The sequence below is a fragment of the Balaenoptera acutorostrata genome, chromosome 20 (assembly GCF_949987535.1).
Source record: "Balaenoptera acutorostrata chromosome 20, mBalAcu1.1, whole genome shotgun sequence".
Taxonomy (NCBI): Eukaryota; Metazoa; Chordata; class Mammalia; order Artiodactyla; family Balaenopteridae; genus Balaenoptera; species Balaenoptera acutorostrata.
Genome location: NC_080083.1, coordinates 57,221,424 through 57,232,182, shown reverse-complemented (window position 1 = coordinate 57,232,182; position 10,759 = coordinate 57,221,424). Strand labels below are relative to the sequence as shown.

Here is a 10,759-nt window from a genome sequence, read left to right as displayed (position 1 = left end):
GCCGGCCCACCCCGCCGCCCGCTCCCGAGCTGCTCTAGGACTCTTGTTGCCCGCCCTCGCCTCCCTTCTCCCCTCTCCACGACTGTGTCCCCAGACCCGACAGGACACTCGGGGCCAAGTGCAACCTCGGAGAAAACAGGCTGCCCGGAACCCTGGGTTGGAGCCCGAAGCTCACTGGGTGTGTGACCTTGGGCCGGTTAATTCCGAGAATCCCCCAGTCTATGAAGTGAGGCCAGCATCTTGGGGCCTGGTGTAAAAGATGGTGAACAGGCTACGGACATTGAGGTACTATTTTTTAAAGGCTTGTCAGTCTGGCTGGAAACCAACAAAGGCGGGAAGGACAGAGTGGGGGACCCGCACGAGACAGAGGGGCCACAGGGAGCAGATGTGGCAAGCTGCTGCCCAGCTCCCTCTTGTTCTCTTTTCTTGTTTGGGTTGTACTGGGGACTAACCAGGGAGGGGACCCAGCAGTAGGGCCAGCAGGGCAGGCAGGCTGGGGTCACAGGGTGCCTGCTGTGTGGGCAGAAGGCAGGCAAGCCGCAGCAGCAGGGCCAAGCTGAGAAAAAGACGGTGGGTGCCAGGACTGGCTGCCAAAACCCCTGAAGCCCCCAAGAGGCCCCTGAGCAGGGAGCTGGCTCTGCAGCGCCACCTGGTGACCGGAGGGGAGCTGCAGCTGGAAGGTGACCCCGGGCCCCAGAAGAAGTCGCACATCAACCACTGTCCCTCGGTTGCGGGTGTTTTATTTCCAGCATATTTCCGACCTGGTGACCCTCCACAGTCCAGCAGGAGATAGGCAGGAGGGAGGAAGGTCAGCCTGCACCTGCACCCATCCCTAACTAAGGTTATCTCCTTGCTGAGAGTTACCCACAGTGGCACGAGCGACCTTCCGGCACGAGGAAGCGCTCAGAGGCCCCTGGAAAAGGGGCAGCCAAGGCCCCACGGCAGGACGGCCAGGCGATGCAGCGGTGGTGCAGATCGCTCTCCCCCGCACAGCACTCCTGCCCTCCGTGCCCGCCTGGGATCTGGGCTCAGCGTCCCAGCAGCCGCAGCATCTCCTGAGGATCCAGCAGCTTCTCCCTGGGCTTCCCCACACCCTGGCCCCGGGACACCTCCTCAGCATCCAGCTTCTCCCAGTCCGAGAAAGACACAGGCCAGACCCCTGCGGCACAGGGAAGATGGGTCACTGCCTTCACCTCCTCCTCTACCCCAGCCCAGAGCAGCCCCCTTCCAAACAGTGAAAGGCCCAGGGAGCCCCCCACCCCGCCTCCCAGGAGCTCACACAGGGCCCAGACCTCGGCTGCTGAGCAGGGCCCTGACGGCCGCATAGCCAGGCCTGGGGCCAGACGGCAGCAGCCCCGCTTTCAGGTCCTGCAGCAGAATCTGGCCGGTGACGAAGCTGTCAGTCATGGTAGTGGTGATGACGCCTGTGGGCCCCCGCTTCACCCAGCCGCTGCAGTAGAGGCCTTGGAGAGGGGTAACAAAGGGGTAAGCAATGGGGAGTTGGCCGGACACCCCTGGCAAGCCTGGGCCTCAGTACACACACGTGCACACGCCTCCATACACCCCACGGCCTCCCAGCATCCATCAGCCGGGCCCACTCTGGCCGCTGGCCCACTGCCCTCAAGGCTTCCCAACCTGTATTCACCATGCCGTCCCCCCTTACACCTCAGTGTCCCTGTAGACCAGGAGCTCCCTGTAGGAGCTGGGTCCTGCCCACCTTGTTTCAACAGGCTCTCAGTCAACACTGACTGAATGAATTAATGACTAGACAGGTATGTGGATGTTAAATCAGGCTGGAAGCTCGCTGAGGCCAAGGGGCTGCTGCTTCATCTCCAGTCCCAGCACTAGGCCTAGCCCAGAGGAGGCCTCAGTAAATTGAATGACTTAATAACCAGACATATGTGTGGCCATCTCAGCTAGACTGGGAGCTTCCTCCAGGGCCAGGAGGAGGCTGGGGCAGGGGCAGGGCCAGGGTCTTGGGACAGGGCCTGGCTCAGAGCAGGCTCTCAGTGCATGTCACCAGATGAACGGGGGACACCAGCCGCCCTGCCCCCCGCTGCACCCGCTCACCTGGCATATCCACAACCCGGCCCTCCATGTTGGGGATGACCCCGAGTTTGGGGTCAAAGGGCACACTGGGGTCGATGGGGCGGCTCTTATACCCAATGCTGCTCAGCACCAGCCCACAGGGGAGGTCCTCCACGTCTCCAGTGGCCACTGCCCGGGTGGCCTCACCAACACCCTGTGGGGAGAGTGTGGGAAACACCAGGCTGGGGCTGGGGAGATTTGAGAATGGGGGTGTCTTTGGGTAACAGAAGACTCACTCACCTCCAGTCTGGTGACTGCCAGGCGGATGCCTGCCGCTCGCCGCCCATCTGGCGAGGGCAGCACCTGCTGCGGGCTTCGGAGAAAGCGGAGGCCCCAGGCGCGGGGGGCCGATGCCCAGCGGGCAGCCTCCGCCACCCCTGGCTTCTCCGTGGCTGCTCGAAGCAGTAGTTCCATCAGCCGCTTCCTCGGGCGAGGGACCTCTGTTAGCAACACAGAACATCTCAGGGCGGTGTCCGGGTTACAGCCCTCTCCCCTAATGCCCTCCCCCGAGCCCTCTCTGACCTAGACCATCCCCTCCCTAGTGAGCCGGGGGGCCAGGCCAGGGCCCCTCACCCTTGATTCTGTCCTGAAGGCCCAAGAAATCCGCAGGATCCAAAATGGGCCGAGTTCCTGGTAACTGAATCATCTCCCGAAGCTCCTTGGAGGTGTGGGCGGGGAGTGGGGGAGGAGTCAGGCCCAGAGCGCTGTCCGCTCTTGAGCCCACCCCAGGTGGGAGACACCACCAGCTCCCGCCAGAAGGCAGGCACTGGGCCCCAGGGGGGCCTGCCTGGCTCTCCCTCTTCCACCCCAGGCAGCTCTGCCCTGCCACACCTCCCAAGGGGCAGACCATCTACTTGGGACCCTGGCCCCTCTCCCTCAGGCCCCAGCACCTTAATGGTGAAGGCCACTTGCAGGGCTCCACGTCGGCCCACTATCCACACCGTCTTCACCTGACTCTGTCTCAGTGCCCCCAGGGCAGCCTCCGTGATATCCGTTTTCTGGCACAAAAGGAGGACCTTAAAGTCGTTGGACACTGACAGCAGAAGGGGCCTCTCCATTAGCTGGGCGGTGAGGAGGTTGGCAGCCTGAGATGGGACCACTGCCCACCCGCCCGGTGGCCAGATGGACCACTGCTGCCAATTCTGCAAATGGCTCCAATTAGTAGCAAACCAGGCCCACGCTCTTCATTCGAAAAGTGTTTACTGAGTGTTTACCACGTGCCAGGCACTGTGCAAAGGACATGGGTTGGGGGGTGTGAATGGTGAGCGAAAGAGACGTGGTGCCGGCCTTCACAGAGCTTCTGATCTGGTGGAGAGAGAGACTTACCGAATATTCTCAATAAAAAGTATAAAATTGCAGTGGTGACAACATGCTTTGAAACAGAAGTAGCCAAGTCTATGGGAGGAGAGTATTACAGGGAAATGGACCTATTCAGGTCCATGGAGGCTTCCTGGAGGAAGGGACAACTGAACCAAGAACTAAAAGATGCAGACAGGTTAACGGGCAGGAGGTGAGTTGAGAGGGTTCTGAGCAAGAGGAATGGTGTGTGTATACGGAAAGCTTTTTTTCAAAAAGCCTATGTAGCTGCAGAAAGTGAAGGGGGGAATGGTATGAGACGAAGCTCACAGGCTGCCTTTTAGAAGGCCTCTGCCCAGCACCAAGGGGAAACAGAGGCTCAGCATGGAGGGACGAGGCCCAAACCCTGCAGGCAGGGGCACCCTCTCCTTGGTGTGACCCCCCTCCACCCTTCCGGCCCTTGACCTACCCACTCACCTCCAGGTGCTCAGGTGGCGTCAGCAGGATCCGGGCCACATCCAGAGCCACATTCCCCTGCCCCAGGACCACGGCCGTGTCACAGCTCAGGTCCGGCGCCAGCTGGAGGACAGAGGTCTGGATAGGGGTCCCCTAACCTTGGCCCCAGTCAGGCTAATCTCAGCCTCATGCCCAGTCCCCGGCCGCACCCTCAGGCTCCCCTACACTCGGAAAGTCCACCCACCCTGAGCTTCAGCTCAGGTCCCTCCACCCCGACCCGGCGGCCCCTCTTCCCAGAGGCCTCCCCCCTGGGTCAGCCTGATGTTTCACATCTCATCTCACTGCGAGCTTCCCAGGCCTGTGGTTCCCTCTTCCCCGAGCTGTGGCAGCCAAGAGCTGCCCCTGGCCCCGGTGAGGAGTGGGGAGGAAGAGGCGGGGGAGTGCTCCCCAAACTCACCTCCCGGTTCTCAGGAAGCCCGTTGTACCAGCCCACAAAGGCCCGGGCTGAGAACACGCCAGGCAGCTCCTCTCCGGGGATCTCCAGGGCCTGATGGTCCTCTGCCCCGTAGCTCTGAGGAAAGACCCAGAGGCCTCAGCAGCAGCTAAGGGGCCAGGCAGCCCCCGCCAGGCTCCCAGCGGCCTCCTTCCGGCTCCTCGTCCATAGCCTCCACCGTGGCCCTCACCCCTAGGCCTTCCACCCGCTGCCACCAACCACTGCTGCGGCCCTGCCCCCCCCCCGCCTGCGCTCACCAGCACCACGGCGTGGTAGGCGTCCCGCAGCTCCTGCACGGTCACATCCCTGCCCACCACCACGTTGCCGTGGAAGGCACAGCGGTCAGAGTGGGCCGTCCGGGTAAAAGTGTTGATGACATTCTGCCGGGGCCCGGAGTGGGAGGGGTTAGAGGGTGGGGCAGCTCCGGGGCCCGTGGCTGTGCCACCCTCACCCCACAGTGTCCGGGGTGGCATCCCCCCAGAGGGCCTGGGGTCATTCCATGCGGTCAGGGAGCCTCCCTTCCCTCCTCACCTCGACCAAAGTCTCCAAAGCCCTGCTCCGAGCCCAGAGAGACCCACCTTCACCTCGGGGTGGTCGGGCGCCACGCCAAAGCGCACCAGGCCGAAGGGCACCAGCTGCTTCTCGTAAATGTCCACATGGGCGCGGGAGTGGTGCTGGGGGAGAAGGCAATGGCTGGTGGGGCCGAGGGAGGCCCCTGTGGGTCCTGCGCTTCCCAGGACAAAGCAGGAGAGCCCAGCTCAGCGGGCTAACAAGGTGGCCTCGACCCTCTGCAAGGAGACAGAAAGGCCCACGACTCCCCATCTGCCTAGAGAGCCGGGCTAGAGGAGTGGGCAGCACAGCGCCAGGGCAGCCGAGGCCAGACTTCAAGGACTGCCAGCCCATTGAGATGGCGAGAATTATGGCCAACCAAGGAAGACGGCAGCTTTCCCACCACTGGAGTTGTATCAGGGGAGCTTCTTCGTCTACTTGGGTCAGACGTGACACACAGCCCTGCCCTAGAACCCGCGGACACTTCTAGAAATGCCCAGCCCGCAGATGACCTGAGAACCACCCTTGGAAACTCATACCTGCTTTAGCTCTAGCCTCCAAGACCATCCTGTTGGAAAGCGGACCAGCAGGACAGAGACTTAGAGGCACAGCTGGGGCACGAGGGGAGCACAGGGGGATGGAAGTGGCCCTACTCCTAGTGTTAGAAAAAACAATCTCACTCATATGTCGGTTCCACATTGCCTGCCCCCCACCCCAGGGCACCCAGAGGGGCCGTGGGGAAGGCTCAGGTTTGGGGGTCGGGCAGACAAGTGTGGTAGCTCTGCCACCAAACAGCTGCATGGCCCCGGCAAGTCCCAGCGTCCGCCTGGGTCTCAGTCTCTTCCTCTGTAAACCGGGACAGATGACACGCCCCTCTCAGGGTTGTTGGGAAACATCCCGGAGGTCAGGATGGTGAGACTCTGGGCCACAGGCAGGTTCAGGGTCAAGCAGTTGGGGCTCCCGTGGGTGACACTACCCTGCCTCGCGCTCCGATCAGCCTCTTGCGCGATTCCGCCCCCCCCCCCCCGATTCAGTGGGACTCGAGGCAAATGAGCTCCCGCCCTCCAGCAGCCCTCACCCCAACAAAGCCTCACGCTCAGCTCGTCACCTTTGTCCACATCCCACTGCCTGCACCCAAGTCCCGGGCCCCCACGCGCCCATCGTGCCTCCCGACTCTCCCCATCCCCCTCAAGCCCCGCTGACGTCACTGTGCCCTTGAAGAGCTGCAGCTTTGGAGTCAACAGCCGCGGGGCCAACCCAGCCCCACTGCTATCTGACTCTGTGCCGCTGGAATGTTCCTTACTGGAGCACAGAACATTCCTTCTGGCGTGGGGTTCTGGATGAAACGAGCAAAGCCTACACCCTTAGCCCAGGGAGTGACCCGCTGTGAGTGTTCAATCAAAAGCTGTCATTACCGTCACTATGGTTTTTGTGGTAGTTGTATCTCACCACCTTGCTCACAAACCTTCCCTGGCTGTCCTGCCGTGGGACAAAGTTCAAACTGCTGAGCCTGGAGGTCAATACCGGACGCTATCCGCCTTTCCATCTTATCTTCCCTTCTTTCCAGCTGTGGAGCCTTCCCTCCAGTCACAGGACTCTCTCCAAGGCCACCTCCATAAGGCTCAACCCACTGGACCTATTTACTGGTTCTCTCACAGGACTGGCCTCATCTTCCAGGATGCCCCTCCTCCCTAGCTCTCACAGGTCCCTCCAATCCCTCTGGCTGTTCTTTTCCAGGCCCCTTTTCCTCTGTCCCCCCTCTAACACGAATATTCTCTGAGGTTCTTCCAATCTGAGACCCCCCCTTCCCATGCCCCAGCACACATTCCCTGGGGAATTGTCATCCGCTCCCTCCTGTGACCTCAAACTCCCGCGGACTTACTGATGACATTCTACTCTCTCTCTTCTGCCCAGACCTCCCACCAAGCCTGAGACCCCTGAACAGCGCACCCCAGACACCTCACACCCATTGGGATGAAAGTCAGTCCCCCCTCCCCCAAACCTCTCCCTCTCTGCTCCGGGGTCAGAAGCTGGGGTTCCTCCCTGACTCCCCTCTACCCTGTCCAATCAGACCCCCATCCTCCCCACTGCTCTTTCGGCCACAGCCCTGCCTCTCGCTCTGCTGTCTGCCCTGCAGGCAGAGAGAGAGCTCCAGATCAAAAACGGGGTGCTTTCAGTCCCTTGCCTAAAACCCTTCACTGAAGCCAACCACCTATAGCAGCAGGCGGGGGTTTGTTTTCAAATGTTGATTCCCGGGCCCCAGCCACAGCTTGATTAGGTGGGAACTAGGCCCAGAAATGTGTATTTTCACAAGTCCCCCAGGGGACTCTGATGCAGGGAAGGGGGTGGACAGCACCAAGAGAAACTGCCTGAGTCCAAGCTGGTCAGTGGCTTCCCAGCCACCAGGATCTGGGCCCACCCACCTCCTCCAGCCTCTGCTCTCAGCCCTCCACCCTCACTGCACACGCCCACCTTCCTGAACTCAACAGTCCCCAAACCCGCATTCTCTTTCCTCTGGGTCTTTGTCACACGGTTCTCTGTGCCTGGGGCCCTCTGGCCTCTTACCCATCCCCCTGCCCCACCGGGCTGCTCCTTCTGTCCTTGAGACAGCAATCTGGACGTCACCTCCTCCAGGCTGGGTTAGGTGCCCCTCCTGTACACGCCCACCGTCCCCCCACCAGCATCAGAGCCCTAGAATACCACGTAAACCCTCTTCCCACCACTCCACAACCTCCCACAGTAGAATGTCAGGTCCTTGAGCATGCGGACCACGTCTGTCCTGCTCACACCCATGTTCCCAGTGCCAAGCTGTGCCTGCATCATGTCAGTGTCCAGTGGTTGATTACTGAATGGCCCAGCGCGGAGCTTAAGAGCGGGCTCTGCCATCGGAGTGCCCACGCTCAGAACCCAGGCCTTCCCTGCTCAGACGAGGGGCCTTGGGCAGCCTCGCTCAGTTCTCACCTGTGAAGCAAGAGTCATGCCACCTGCTTCGCAACTTGTCTTGGGGATGCAATGAGATGCTGTACAGACAGTGCCTGACTCGGCTAAGTGCCACTGTCCCAAATGTGCTGCGCGTGTTCCCGCCGCGGGAGCACAGCCAGTCGCTCAGAGCTCCCAGTGGGCCAGGACCAGCTTGTAACTGGCCTCGGTGCCCATCCCCCAGCACCTCCCCCAGGGAAAGTATGTGCAGGCCAGAGCCTTTGTTCACACTGGGACATTGAGAATCCTGCCTGGAAGGCCTACCCTCCTCCCTCTCTGAATTTCAGGCTCAGCTCGCACACTGCCCCTTACACAGAGCCCTCCAGGATCTCCCCAGCCCCTGGGAGATCCCTGGTCTCCCTGCCAGCGCCCCTGCGGGATGCCCTCTCCAGAGCCTGAGGCCTCCTTCAACTCACTTCTCCAGGAAGCACTTTCTGACTGACCCCACCCAACTGGGCTCATGCTGGTCACTTCATCGTAATTAGCTCTTTCCCCTGTGCTGCTTGGAAGCCGTGCTTAGGTCACTTTTTGGCAGGGTGACCGACGCATCCTGGCCTCCCAAGACCCTCCCAGTTTTAACACTGAAAACCTTACATCCTGGGCAAACTGAGCAGGTTGATCACCCTACTTTTTAAGTATTAATATCTGTATATGTGTGTGTGCGTGCATGTAATTAATATAGTCATCCTTTCTCCTCTCTCTCCACGGCAAGGCCATTGTCCTACGTCTCAGTCAGCCTAGGTCTCCCCCACCCCTCCCCCACCCCACCCCCACCAACTCACGCCAACCCATGATTCTCCCTCCCTCCTCCCTCCCGCCAAGGTTTGCCGAAGTTTCAAGGGTAACCAGCAACCTTGGGGCCCTGCCCGCCAAGGCTAATACTATAAACCTTGAGACCCCGGCCATGGGGTGGGGGGAAGGCATGGAATGGAGGGTGGAGAGCAGGCCGGAAGACCAGCATGGCGTGGGGAGGGCTGGAGCTACTGGCGAGGAGAGTGCAGTGAGGTGCCTAAAGTTACAGAAATCCCTGAGAAGAGGGGGTGGCCTCAAGATGCAGGATGTTCAGGACAGAGTGGAGACAGAGGAGAAAGAAGGGAAGATGAGGGGCAGGACAAAGTCATCATGCAGGTCTGCATAAGCTCCCTGGAGTACTTGGCCAAGAAGGCATAGCCGACCGTCTGCCACAGACCACTGACCATCACCCATGAGACAAACACACTTCTCTTCTAGCTGAGGACCTACAGTGGGGAGCCCCAGGTGACAAAGCATGCAGGAAATGTCCCGTCTAGATGGGCTGGGAGCCCCTTCCCCTTCAGGGATCCAGGAGTGCTTTTAAAACCCAAAGGAGTGGAGCTTGCCCTTAGGATTGGAGCAGCAGGTGAATCATGGGAAAAGGAACCAGGAGGAAGCGGCTTACCTTTAGCAGGTGTTGGGCGGTATAAAAGCCAGCTGGGCCACTGCCCACCACACAGATCTGGGGGGTCTGCTCCTGTGTGGAGAACTGCTGGCGGAAGCCTAGGGCAGGGGGGACCGGGGAGGAAGGTCAGTTCAAGACTCCCTCCCCATCCCAAACCCCAACTTCAGTGTCCAACAGAAAACGGAGTTTCCCAGGCTTCACCCTCATCTGTGCCCTCCTTCTCTTTTTCCTCAAAGCTTTGGCGTTTGCAGGGTCCCTTACTTCATCTGAATTCCCAGAGGCTGTGTCTCCATCCAGAGCCCTCATCTCACCCGTGAACTTACTACGCCGCTGAAGATGGCCTACTCGACAATCCCCATCACCCCTGAAGCTTCCCTGCTCAGCACTTCCTAATTTTTCTCACCGGGTTCCCAACCCACCCAGCTAGAATACCACATCCTTCCAACAGACCCCATATCGCCACTGTGGATCTGCCCACAAGGCCCCATTTTACCTCTTCTTACCTCTCTCTCCACAGAGCCCTCTATTGCCCATATAGGCCCCTGTTTCGCCTCAGACTTCCCTCTTGCCCCACAGACCTCCTTATCACCCCCATTCACTCCTTCTCACTTCTGTGGACATCATGGTCTCCCCTTCTCACTTTTGTTGACCCCTATCTCACCCCAGGAGCCTCACATATTACCGCACAGGCCGCCATCTGCCCCTGAAAACCCCCCTATCTCATCTGCATGAGTGGATCCCTCCAGTCTCGCCCCTGGTCCCCTCTCTCTCCCCTCTCCAACCCTGCAACCAGCTCGGCTCCTACTCCTATACTTAGCGCTCGCAGGCCTCCCCGCGCTCCCATTCAGCCCTAGAGGTGCCCTGCTCCTACTCTGGGTGCTCTCGGAAGGAGGCGGCCGGGTCCGAGGCCATGCCAACCAGGGCCACCAGCGCCAACAGCGCGGAGCCATGCCTGGAAAGGGCAACTAGCCAGCGGACCCGACCCCGCTGACTGCCCTGATCTCCCGCGCCGGCTCCGGCCCCGCCCTCCTCCTTCCTGTGACCCCACCCACAATCGCGGCCCCGCCCCAAATCCCGCCTCCCACGCTCCAGGAAAGCACAGCGTAGCGGCTCCACCTCCACAACCGAAAGAATCCCGCCGCCCTAATGAAAAGCCCGCCCCCCCCGGTCCACCCCCTTCCGCTGAGGGCCCGCCCCCCAGGACTTCCGGGCCGTACGTGACTCAATAAATTGCTCCGTAATCTTTACCCTCCCTCCAATTATCTGGAGCCTAGAGTTGGAGGAGAGCAAATCCCCATTGCTGTTTCAATCCCGCCTGAAAGAAGGAGCCAATTAGAAAGGAGCTTACTTTACTTACCCCACCCCCGGAAGCTGTCGTCGCTCGCTGATGACGCAACGCCTTTCCCATTTGATAGCGTACCCCGGGTCGTTTCCGTCTCAGCCAATCACAAGCCAGGTTCAAGCGAGCCTCCCCGCCCATT

General features: G+C 60.5%; 1 protein-coding gene across 3 annotated transcripts; it reads right to left on the bottom strand.

The window, feature by feature from the left end:
• Positions 1 to 723: 723 nt before the first annotated feature.
• On the bottom strand, positions 724 to 10,305 carry FDXR (ferredoxin reductase). 3 transcript variants are annotated; one of them, XM_007185634.2, is made up of 13 exons: positions 10,150 to 10,305; positions 9,441 to 9,559; positions 9,279 to 9,350; positions 4,912 to 5,007; positions 4,591 to 4,713; positions 4,298 to 4,411; positions 3,862 to 3,963; positions 2,979 to 3,086; positions 2,662 to 2,746; positions 2,329 to 2,528; positions 2,071 to 2,242; positions 1,293 to 1,463; positions 724 to 1,159 (listed from the first exon to the last, which is right to left on the bottom strand). In XM_007185634.2, exons 1-13 carry the CDS (start codon positions 10,226 to 10,228, stop codon positions 1,029 to 1,031), a joined length of 1,572 nt encoding a protein of 523 aa, XP_007185696.2. In that variant the 5' UTR covers positions 10,229 to 10,305; the 3' UTR covers positions 724 to 1,028. The 3 variants fall into 3 exon arrangements, with proteins under 3 accessions (XP_007185696.2, XP_007185695.2, XP_028023212.2); XM_007185633.2 differs by lacking the exon at positions 9,441 to 9,559 and having other exon boundaries at positions 9,279 to 9,376; XM_028167411.2 differs by lacking the exons at positions 2,979 to 3,086; positions 9,441 to 9,559 and having other exon boundaries at positions 9,279 to 9,376.
• Between the last annotated feature and the right edge of the window lie 454 nt (positions 10,306 to 10,759).